The following is a 12,788-nucleotide window of genomic DNA, read 5'->3' on the forward strand; positions in this document are numbered from 1 at the left end:
ACAAACATAGTTTAATGGGACAGAGTCAACATGGATTCAGCCAATGGTAGTCTTGCCTCACCAATGTGTTTCATTTATTTAAATGCATGAATAAACATGTGGAGGTTTTCAAAAAGCTTTTTACAAAATCCCTCATGAGAGACTCTTGAGAAAATTAAAGACCCATGGGATAGAAGGCAATGTTCTGTGGTAGATTTGGAATTGGATGATGGAAGACAGATGGTAGGGTTAAATGGCCAATTCTCTCAGTGGAGGAGGGTGATTGGTGGAGTGCCCCAGGGATCTGAACTGGGATCAGTGCTATTTAACATGTTTATTAATGATCTGGAAATGGGAATGATGAGTGAAGTGATTAAATCTGTAGATGACATAAAACTATTCAAAGTTGTTAAAACATATGCAGATTGTGAAAAATGGCAGGAAGACCTTAGGAAGTTGGAAGACTGGGCATCCAAATGGTAAATGAGATTTAGGGGACCTTTTACAAAGGCACTCTAGCATTTTTAGCACACGCTAAGAATAAGCACATGCTAAATGTTAGCGACACTCATATATTTCTATGGGTGTCTCTAGTGTTTAGTGCACGCTAATCATTAGCGTGCACTAAAACCGCTTGCATGCCTTTGTAAAAGACACCCTTAATATGGACAGTGCAAAGTGATGCAAGCATGCCTTCGGAAGAATAATCCAAATTATAGTTATTTGATACTAGGTTCCACCCTAGGAGTCAGCATCCAAGAAAAACATCTAGGTGTCATCGTGTACAATATACTGAAATCTTTTGCCCAGTGTGAGGTGGCGGTGGCAGTGGCCAAAAAAGCAAACAAAATAATAGGAAGTATTACGAAAGGGGCAGAAAATAAGACAAAGAATATTATAATGCCTCTGTATCGCTCCATGGTATGACCACACCTTGAGTATTATGTGCAAGCCTGGTTGCCATATCTTAAAAAACATATAGCAGAATTTTAAAAGGTTCAAAGGAGGGTGACCAAAATTATTAAGGGGACAGACCTCCGCTCATATGAAAGGCTTAAGAGGTAAGGACTTTTCAACTTGGAAAAAAGATGACTGAGGAGGGGATCTAATAGAGGTCTACAAAATACTGAGTGATGTAGAACAGGTAAACGTAAACCATTTTTTTACTCTTAAAGACAAGGGGATACTCAAGGAAGTTACATGGTACTACTTTTAAAACAAACAGGAGGAAATCGTTTTTCACTATGAAACTCGCTGCCAGAGGATATGGTAACAGTGGTTACCGTATCTGGGTTTTAAAAAAAAGTTTGGATAAGTTCCTGGAGGAAAAGTCCAAGTTCTAAGAGAAAAGGCCATTTCTCTGGTAAGAGAATATTATTTTGCTCTGTGCTTTGGGAACTTAAAGATTGGGGTTTAAAGGAGGAATTGTAGGTTATTGATAGGCAGAATAAAAAAAGAAAAAGAAAAACAAACTTTATCAATTATTCGCTATACCTTTTTCCCCTAGTTTTAAAACTTGATCAATTATTCGCTATACCCTTTTCCCCCTAGTTTTAAAACTTGAACTTTGTACCACAGCAATAAAAGATAGCCTCTAACATGCACAGCAAGACTTAGTTCAGTCTTAGGGAAATGAAAAAACAAAGAGAGCGAGAGAGAGACATAAGCAAGCATTATTAACTAGTTTCCATAGCGTACAACCCTTTTCCCATAGTTTTAAACTGAAACTTTTTCTAGAGGTAGAAACTTTCCCCATAGTTTTAAACTGAAACTTTTTCTAGAGGTAGAAACTTAACAGCCAAAGGACTTTAAAAAGGATGGTAGCAAAGCTCAGATTCTTTCCTAAAAGACAGTTATTTTCTGTTCTTTGGCTGCTGGAGAGGTGGCACTGCAGCTGACCTGAATTAGGTGTTAATTAAGGTGTGAGGAAATAGAATATTTGCAAAGGTTACTGAGGGAAATCTGATTACTGAGTTAGCTTCAAAGGGTTTGTTTGAAGCAGTTCCCATAGAATCAAAACTGTATAGAGAGGAAAGGTCCCACTTTCTTTCTGAGAAGTTCTGAGAGAAGAGGACATTTATCTGGTAAGAGAACATTATTTTGCTCTGTGCATTGGTAACTTAAAGACTAGGGTTTAAAGGATTCCTTGATAGGTTATTGATAGGCAGAATAAAAAGAAAAGAAAAAGCAAACTTTATCAACTAGTCTCTATACCCTTTTCCCCCTAGTTTCAAAACTTGAAATTTTTACCACAGCATTAACAAATAGCCTCTAATAGGCACAGCAGGACTTTGTTAGGAACTGGGCAACATTCTGGGGAAGGGGGGAGCCTATTCCGAAAGGATAGGCTCCATTTTAACCAGGGTGGGACCAGGCTGCTGGAATCGGCATTTAAAAAGGAGATAGAGCAGCTTTTAAACTAGAAACTGGGGGAAGGCTGACAGTTGCTCAGGAGCACATGGTTTGGAATAAGGTATCTTTAAAATATATCACCAAAACAGAGAAGACAGGGGATCCCGATAATGAGGTTGCAATAGAGAGCAGAGTAGACCAGGAGTCTTTAAATAAAAAGCAGACAGATTTTCAAGATTGCACATTATTACTGTCAACTGCTGAGCAACATGTAAACAGGAACAACAAACATATGCAAATCCCGGAAACCTAAGAAATAAAATGGGAGTTAGAATATATTGTACTAAATGAAAAAAAAAAATAGGCATGTCTGAGACCTGGTGGAAGAAGGATAACCAGTGGGACACTGTCATACCAGGATACAAATTATATTGCAGTGATAGGGTTGATCAAATTTGTGCAGGGGTAGTACTGTATGTTAAGGAGGGCCTTGAATTGAATAGACTTAAAATTCTACAGGACACGAAACACATCTTGGAATCCCTATGGATTGAAATTCCATGTGTAAAGGGGAAAATGATAATGATAGGAGTGTACTATCTTCCACCTAGCCAGGATGAAGAGACAGATGTAGAAATGTTATCAGAAATTAGGGAGCCTAACAAACTGGGGAACACAATAATAATGGAAGATTTTAATTACACTGACATTGACTAGAGAAATGTGACATCAGTGCATGCTAGAGAGGTGAAATTCCTTGATGGAATCAAGGACTGCTTTATGAAGAAGCTGGTTCAGGAGCCAACAAGAGGAAGAACAATTCTAGACCTAGTCCTTAGTGCAGCGAATGATCTGGTGCAGGAGGTAACGGTGCTGGGGCCTCTTGATAACAGTGATCATAACATGATCAGATTTGATATAAGCTCTGGAGTAAGTACACACAGTAAATCCAATAAGTTATTATTTAACTTTCAAACAGGACACTATGATAAAATGAAAAGAATGGTGAAAAAAAGTGATAAGGGGGGAGGGGAAAAAGTCTTCTCAACCTCTATGAAAGAAAATTGAGATGTAGTACGGAACCAATCATTGATGTGGCGCATTGAACAGGCATGTGCAAACAACTGAATATTTAATATACCAAGCCCACCCTTAGATATGGGAAAAATGACTTTGGTTGCCGTCTTCATTTTCGCCAGTTTCTTTGCCAAACGTGTACTGCCGGACCATAAACCCAGACTTCTTCTCCTCACACATCGAGAACCAGAAACTCGCCAGTTTCTACAACCTAAGTTGCTGGTGCTGCTGCAGGAAATAGTTGACACCGTGTAACGTGACGAGTCCAACCTCTTTCAGGTCAAATCATAGACGAAGAGCAAATGTAGTGGGTGTGGCGTGAAGTCTGAACACAAAGCCACAAATTCGTAACTGCTCAGCTAGATCTTTTGATGCCAGTTACCAAAACTTAGTTATAGTCAAGGGTGCGTGGCTTTTTAAGGACCTCTTTAAGAGTGATTTGTTGGAATGTAGAGAAATGAAAGGGGATTTTGAGAGGATGTGATACAATTTACCTTTTTAATTAGTTTTATTGTATTTGATCACACTTGCCCGTGACTCTGGGCAAGTCACTTAACCCTCCATTGCCCCATGTAAGCCGCATTGAGCCTGCCATGAGTGGGAAAGCGCGGGGTACAAATGTAACAAAAATAAAAATAAAATATAAGACAAATGAGATTTTTTGTCCTGCCACAGAAAGCTAATTACCAACTTTATCAGTGTTGATGAGTGACAGAGTTGCAATGGCAACATCTGAAAGATGTAGAGCCACTGTGGCAGGACAAACATATTATATAAAGCAACTCTTCCCATTAAAGATACAGGATATGTCTGCCACACCTAAAGCCTCTGAGCCGTGGAGAACAACAAGGGGGACATATTAAGAGAATATAGTTGTCAGGTCTCCAGGTAGTCTAATTCTTAAGTATTTGATACTGGTATCCTCCCAAAGGGAAATGGGCCCACCGAGTTCCACTTGATTGATAATTGCAAGGGCATCACCACAGACTTTTTCTTGTTAAGAACAAAACCTGAATAGTAACCGAATTCTTCCACAGAATGTAGTAAGGATTGTAATGAGTACTGAGGCTGTGTTAATACCAACAAATCATCATCTGCAAATGACAGCACCTTGACAGTGGAAGAACCCATGAATATCTGGATCTCTCTGAATGGTACGTAATAATGGTTCCAAGTAGAGCAAAAAGAGGAGGGGGGAAAGGAGGCAACCCTGCCTAGTACCCCAACAGATAGGAAAAGAGGCAGTGGGGTTACCATTCACTACGATCTTAGCAGTGGGATTAGTATATAGAGTCTTCAAGGCTTGCAAATACCAGCCATCCAACCCCAAGAACTTAAACAGATAGGGCCAATGGACCTTATCAAAGGCCTTTTTGGCATCTAAGCTCACTAAAACTGCTAGGGTCTGTGTGGATATACTATGGGACATGGCCAATAAGGCTTTGCAGGCATGAAGGACAGATTGTCTCCTAGAGACAAACCCTACCTGCTCTGGGCAGAATATCTTAGGAAGATGAGTGGCCAGGCAATCTGCCAGTAACAGAGACAATATTTTGAAATCAACATTCATTAGGGATATAGGACAATAGGATTCTGGAAGATCAGCAGGTTTACCAGGCCTGGGTATCAATGTTATAAATGCCGTGCTGGCGTATAAGGGTAGAGCATCTATTAAAGTGCTGTAACAACTTTTTGGTACTCTTTGGCCTGAATAGGGGAGTTAGATGTGTAATCATCTCTGAATTAAGCCTAAGCATCCCTGAATCTTCCAAATAGTTGATAAGAATAGGGCCCTCTCCCAGGTTAGCAGAGCTGTACATGTGACTAAAATAATCGTAAAAAAGTTTTGCTATGTCTGGCAGAAGTTGAGTCACCATTTTAAAATGAACAGATCAAAATACAGATTGAAGCTGTTTTAGCAGGCTCCTTTTTAAATGTATTCTTGACCACTGCCATGAACTGATGGCCAAATCAATAATAATCCCAAGATTCATAACATCTGAAAGAAAAGGGTAAAATGTCTCCACCACTATGAAAGGTGGATACAACCAAGGCAAAGTTTTAGACTTTACCCATAACATTATTCAATTTTAATCTAAAGAAATAGCTGCACATCATCAGCATGGATATACATCTTTATTCTCAGGGTCCTAACTCTAATTTGTCTTAGGCTTTTCTTTAGGAAACTGTAATTGATCAAGTCAAATGCTGCTGAGGCTTGAGTAGAACAAGAATCTTGGCCTCTCCTTTTCCTGATTTCTTACTGCCATATATCCAGTAATACTAATTAAACTGCTTTGGTTCTATGCCCTGATCTGGTCTGTGCCTATCAAAGCAATCAGATTCCTCTAAGAAGTCCTGTAACTGACATGTTATGAGAGTTCCATGTGTCAAAGAAGGAAACATTAGTTAATGACCTGATAATTTTTTTCCTTTAGTCCCAAAGGATCAATCCAGACAAATGACCATCTGCCAGCAGGTGACCATCCGCCAACAGATGATGATAGAGAACTCTAATGAGTTGTGCCTCATAAGCTCCTGCATTTAGCAACCAAGCCAATATTCAATAACAAAGCGGTGAAAGAGTGACTTCCAGAGAAAAACAACTACGGCCTCTAGATAGAAAAAGAACTATGAAATAAAGGGCAAAACTCTTGCCTTAGAAATAAGGGAACCAGAACAATACAAACACCCAAAATTACTTAGAACCTGGAAAAACAGAAACCATCACAGAAGGGCGGGTTCTGAACTGATCCTTTGAAACTAAAGGAAAGAAAAATATCAGGTAATTAACTAATTTTGCCTTCCACTATATCCCAAGGATCAGTCCTGACAAATGGGCTATACGAAAGTAATCCTTAAGAGGGGAGGAATCCTATGCAACATCCTTCCCATGAGAGGCCACGGAGTAAACACATAAAGGACTGCCAAGGTTGTAGCAGTGCATCCATTCCTAGGGAGTCTTTCTCCCTGAAGTGGCAGTAGAATCTGTGTACTTGTGCACTGAGTCTGGATGCCATGAGGTCCAGAATCAGAAGGCCTCACTGTGTGGAAATGAGGTGAAATGCAGTCTGGCAGTTGCCATTCCCTCGGGTCCAGAGACACAGTGCTGAGGAAATCCACTTGCGAGTTCAGTGAACCCGCTATGTGAGACACTGAAATCATTGGAAAGTTCAATTCCACCCACTGAAAAAGATGATGTGCCTCCTGGGCTAGAGATACATTCTTTGTTCCTCCTTGTCTGTTGATGTAAGACACGGCTGTGACATTGTCCGAGAGCACGCGCACTGCCCTCCCATGAAGAAGAGACGCAAAAGCTAATAGAGCTTTCCGGACAGGTCGAAATTCCAATTTGTTGATAGACCAGAAAGCCTCCACTCTTGACCAGCAGCCCTGTGCAGAGTGGTGGAGATATTGGGCTCAACATCCGAAGAGACTGGCATCGGAGGTAAGAACACACCAACTGGAAGTCTGTAAGGGCAACCCTGTCTGAGTGTGTACAGGGAGAAGCCACCAAGTCAGACTCCGTCTGGCTTGAGGCGTCCATGGCACCAGTTGGTCATAAGTCCCCGAGACCATCGGCTCAACAGGGACGACTGTAGGTGCCGCATATGGAACTTTGCCCAAGGCAGAACATCCAAAGTTGCTGACATAGAACCGAGAACCTGAGCATAATCTCACACCCATAGGCAGGGAAGAGAGAAGCCTGAGAATTTGCTGTTTGAGCTTAAGCTGATGATGCTGAGGCAGGAAGACCTTCCCCTCCTGGGTACTGAAGTACACTCCCAGAAACACCAGGTGATTTACAACTGTTGCTGTAATTCACCACCCAACACAGCGCAGAAAGAAGAGACAGGACTGTCTGTGTACTGCGAAGGCTCTCTTGATAAGAAGTTACTCAAATTAGCCAATCATCCAAGTAAGGATGTACTTGGATCCCTTGCCGGTGAAGAAAGGATGCCTCCACCACCATAACTTTTGAAAATGTGCGAGGTGCAGTGGCGAGGCCAAAAGGCATGGCCTTGAATTGAAAATGATCTCCCAGGATCACAAACTGGTGAAATTTCCCATGAGGAGGCCAACTTGGGATATGAAAATAAGCCTCCTTGACTGAGGCTATGACAGAATGAAGAGTCTCCATGTGGAAGTGCAGCACTCTGACTTGTTCACCCTTTTGAGATCCAGAACCGGGCAAAAAGAGTCTTCTTTCTTTGGAACGATAAAATAAATGAAATTTCTACCTGTGCCCCTCTCTGTCTGACAAATAGGACAACTCCATCTCTAGGGTAGGGAGAAAGTCTGGAGGCGAGTCCAATGTGGACAATTGTTGAATCTATGATAAAGAAGCCCTAGCTACAAAAGAAGAAGAGATTGCTGCCTGAGAATTTAATTCAGCTAGTTGAAAGGCAAGTTTCAAGAAAACCTCAAGCTTGCAGTCATGCATATCTTTTAATGCACTGCTGCCTTCAACAGGGACAGTGGTACATTTAGTAACCACCGAAATAAGGGCATCCACCTTAGGCAGAACTGCTCTAAATCAGACGTCAGAAGCGGATATAATTTGGACATAGTGTGAGCCACCCAGAGGTTAGAATCAGGGATCTCTCACTGAGCTGCAATAAGTTCCTGCATAGCTTCATGAATATGGAAAGATACAGGAGGTCTCTTAATACCTGACATAATAGATGGAGCAGGACCAGAGGACTGAGAAGCAGGGAAAGAAATGTTTACAGCCTCCATAGATTTTGTGATCAACAAGTAGGATTATCACCCCCATCTGCCTCTGAAATGTCCAAGTAAGGCCTATCAGCAGAACTAGAACAGTCAGAATACACAGATAAAACCTCCTCTGAGTCCCGAGGAGGAACATTCTCCAAATCCTGCAAAACAGAAAGTTTTTGCTTCTTAGGAAGCTGATCCTCAAAAGCAATGTCAGGGTAAGGATGATTGGCAGCTTGAGCAGACATTAATAAAAATGCAGGGCAGAAACTTCTATGCCCGCAAAACCAAATCCTGGGACACGGTAGAAGGCGAGAACCCGCTGACAAAATGGCTGTGAAAACCACCATTGGAGCAGAGCCAGACTGAACTCCCAGAGACGGAGTACTGATGGCCAAGGTAGGCAAAAAAGGCTTGTCCACAGAAGTAAACCAAAGCATGCAAGAACCAGTAGCCGAGAGCTTACCCCCGCAGCGTGTTCAAGACTTAATAGGCTCAGACATAGAGAATAATAAATATACTCACAGAAAACAGTCTTGTGACTTCCAAGGCACTGAAGCATCTTCCCACAGCACAAGTGCTCTCAAAAAGAACAGCAGTAGTTGCTTTTTTTTTTTTTATAGAGGCAGGAAAAAAAGAGAAGGGAACACTGAAATAGAGATAGAAAATAGCAATGGGAAAACAGGAAGGGACCTAGGGCAAGATGCATCAACAAAACGTAAAACAACAGAAAACGTAAAAGTCATTACCGTTTTAGAAAAAACGAAGGATGCACTAAAAAAAAAGACGCACATGTTCGGCGCGGTATTCAAACGTCGGATGCATGAAAGTATCGTTAATCTGGTGTAATCTCCACAATTGCCAAACCTATGATATCACCTTGCCTGAAGATGCCACGCCGCTCAGCTGATATCGGAGAGTGCAGTTGAAAGCATGCATCACAAAAATAGCCTTCCATTTTGGCCATTATTCACACCCAAATAATAAAAACGTCTTTTTTGGCCTTGCTTCATAGTCAGCTAAGAGATCTAGAAGTCTCTGCGCCAATCACAGCGCGTTTAGCTCAGATACACGCGCTGTGATTGGCTCAGAGACTTCCAGGTCTTTCAGCTGAGTGAAGCATGGCCAAAAAGGAAGTTTTTATTATTTGACCAAAATGGAAGGCTATTTTTGTGATGCATGCTTTCAACTGCACTCTCTGATATCAGCTGATTGAAAACCTGGGCAAAATGGAAGGCTATTTTTCTGATGGACGATTTCAACTGCACTCTCCGATATCAGCTGATTGAAAACCTGGCCAAAATGGAAGGCTATTTTTGTGATGCACGCTTTCAACTGCACTCTCCGATATCAGCTGATTGAAAAACGGGGAAGTGAGCGGCACGGTGTCTTCGGGCGGCGTATATGACATACGTTTTTGACAATTTTTCAATCTAGCGCAGCCCCAACGAGAGGTACAACCTCTCGTTAAATTTTATGGCGATTTCCACCATTAAGGCAATCGGAAAAGGTTAGTGCATCTCATTACAATAGGGTTTCTGCACAATTTGCTCATCTGGATTCCGTTTTCGTTAGCTGCTACCACCGTCGGAAAATGGCCTTTAGTGCATGCCACAGTTTAAAACTTTTCATTAAAGGGTCTTTAAAGGCTCGTTTAGTTTAGTGCATCTTGCCCCTAGACTATTAGGTGTACAGGATATTCTAAACCCCAAACTCAACTGAATCTACAAGCAGGACAGGAGGCCACACAGAAGTCACCACACACAGGAGCTGCTATCCCACCTGCTGGAGAAAGAGAATACTGGCTTGGTTGCTAAGCGCAGGAGCTTATGAGGCACAACTCATTAGAGTTCTCTATCATCACCTGTTGCCGGATGGTCACTTTATGTCTGGACTGATCCTTGGGACGTAATGGAAAATACATTAACCTTTTTACAGCTCTTTCAGCAAAGCCTTGAGTGTACAGAGAAATGTTGCTCTGCATTCCTACCTTTGTTCTGTGTTAAAAAGTGCAAAGATATGCTTGCTGGACATGAAACTCTTTTCGACATCTTGGACCTTCAAGTTGTCTAGAGGGAGCATGTATTTCTTCTCTTTCTCCTAATCCAAAACACAAACAAACCAAACAGCTCAGATTAAGTATGAGTTTCAATATGCAATACAGAGCTTATATTAAAATGATAGTAATGTTATACTGATCAAGATTTATTCAGTAAATCTCCCATACTACTCATACCTACCATCCAGGAATGCTAAACAATCATCCCGCACATTCCTTAATCTTCATTTCCCCAATTGCAAAGGTCTAAAATACAAACTAATGCATCAACCTTTTCCTACTTGAGCACACAATTCTGGAATGCGCTGCCGCGCAACTTAAAAACAAACTATGAACTAACTAACTTCCGCAAACTACTAAAGACCCATCTCTTTAACAAGGCATACCACAAAGACCAATAAATGCGAACTCCTCCACATATATCCAGAATTGTCTTTTAAATATTTGCTTGTTATACTTCTTTCATGCTTTACCATTATCATGTTACCCAAGATACTCTGTAATACTACATGTTTATTTCTTATATATCTCCACCATTCATGAAGTATTGTAAGCCACATTGAGACTGCAAAGAGGTGGGAAAATGTGGGATACAAATGCAATAAATAATAATAAAAACAATTTTCTCAATCCACATTCAACGAAGGAATGGAAGAAGAGAGTAGGGCCCAAACCTAGAGAGGGGTTCCATAAAGGGTCATATCATGTCTTCTCTGTATCTACATGATCTATCTAGAAAAGCCAATACAAATCTAGGCAGTTTTATAGTCCCCTTAGCTTTTACACATGGTTTATTTGCTCCACCTAATTTTCAGTGTTATAAATATTTGTATTCTCAGGTGGCATATAGCAGTACTGATATTCTTCCATATAAAAAAACCAAAAAACTAGCAACTTGGATCCCAATTTAGATTTTGCTATTAACACTAGAAATCCTTTATTTTAATCCTAGAATGTGCAGCTGGTCCCCTAATGCTGCATGGCTGAGGCGAGGAGGACGACAGAAAAGTATAGAAGGTCCCTGACAGCTGGGCATATAGCGAATGATACATACCTGTAGCAGGTGTTCTCCGAGGACAGCAGGCTGATTGTTCTCACGACTGAGTTGACGTCCACGGCAGCCCCCACCAACTGGAACAAAACTTCGCGGGCGGTCCCGCATTAAGGGCACGCCCACTGCGCATGCGCGGCCGTCTTCCCGCCCGTGCACGACCGTTTCCGCTCAGTTGAATGACAAGCAAAGGAATGAGGAAAAAACGCAACTCCAAAGGGGAGGAGGGAGGGTAGGTGAGAACAATCAGCCTGCTGTCCTCGGAGAACACCTGCTACAGGTATGTATCATTCGCTTTCTCCGAGGACAAGCAGGCTGCTTGTTCTCACGACTGGGGTATCCCCTAGCTCTCAGGCTCACTCAAATCAAGAACCCAGGTCAATTGAACCTCGCAACGGCGAGGGCATAACAGAAATTGACCTATGAAGAACAACTAACAGAGTGCAGCCTGAACAGAACAAATCGGGTCCTGGAGGGTGGAATTGGATTCAAACCATAAACAGATTCTGCAGCACAGACTGCCCGAACCGACTGTCGCGTCGGGTATCCTGCTGGAGGCAGTAATGTGATGTGAATGTGTGGACAGATGACCATGTCGCAGCCTTGCAAGTCTCTTCAATAGTGGCTGACTTCAAGTGGGCCACTGACGCTGCCATGGCTCTAACACTATGAGCCGTGACATGACCCTCAAGAGCCAGCCCAGCCTGGGCGTAAGTGAAGGAAATGCAATCTGCTAGCCAATTGGATATGGTGCGTTTCCCAACAGCGACCCCTTTCCTATTGGGGTCGAAAGAAACAAACAATTGGGCGGACTGTCTGTGGGGCTGTGTCCGCTCCAGATAGAAGGCCAAAGCTCGCTTGCAGTCCAATGTGTGCAACTGACGTTCAGCAGGGCGGGTATGTGGTCTGGGAAAGAATGTTGGCAAGACAATTGACTGGTTAAGATGGAACTCCGACACCACCTTTGGCAGGAACTTAGGGTGAGTGCGGAGTACTACTCTGTTATGATGAAATTTGGTATATGGAGCATTAGCTACCAGGGCCTGCAGCTCACTGACTCTGCAAGCTGAAGTAACTGCCACCAAGAAAATGACCTTCCAGGTCAAGTACTTCAGATGGCAGGAATTCAGTGGCTCAAACGGAGGTTTCATCAGCTGGGTGAGGACGACATTGAGATCCCATGACACTGCAGGAGGCTTGACAGGGGGCCTTGACAAAAGCAAGCCTCTCATAAATCGAACGACTAAAGGCTCTCCAGACATGGCTTTACCCTCTACATGATGATGGTAAGCACTAATCGCACTAAGATGATTCCTTACTGAGTTGGTCTTGAGACCAGACTCTGATAAGTGCAGAAGGTATTCAAGCAGGTTCTGTGCAGGGCAAGAACGAGGTTCTAGGGCCTTGCTCTCACACCAGACGACAAACCTCCTCCACTTGAAAAAGTAACTCTTCTTAGTGGAATCCCTTCTAGAGGCAAGACCCGGGAGACACCCTCAGACAAACCCAACGAAGCAAAATCTACGCCCTCAACATCCAGGCCATGAGAGC

At 42.4% G+C, this 12,788-nt stretch overlaps 1 protein-coding gene across 2 annotated transcripts in view; it reads right to left on the reverse strand.

The window, feature by feature from the left end:
- DNM3 (dynamin 3) overlaps positions 1–12,788 on the reverse strand; it is a 1,044,597-nt gene that overhangs the window by 308,281 nt on the left and 723,528 nt on the right. For both annotated transcript variants that reach the window (XM_030208630.1, XM_030208629.1), the window contains exon 16: positions 10,118–10,227. In XM_030208630.1, the coding sequence (XP_030064490.1) occupies positions 10,118–10,227 (110 nt within the window). The remainder of the gene's footprint in view (positions 1–10,117; positions 10,228–12,788) is intronic.

The sequence above is a fragment of the Microcaecilia unicolor genome, chromosome 6 (assembly GCF_901765095.1).
Source record: "Microcaecilia unicolor chromosome 6, aMicUni1.1, whole genome shotgun sequence".
Classification (NCBI taxonomy): Eukaryota; Metazoa; Chordata; class Amphibia; order Gymnophiona; family Siphonopidae; genus Microcaecilia; species Microcaecilia unicolor.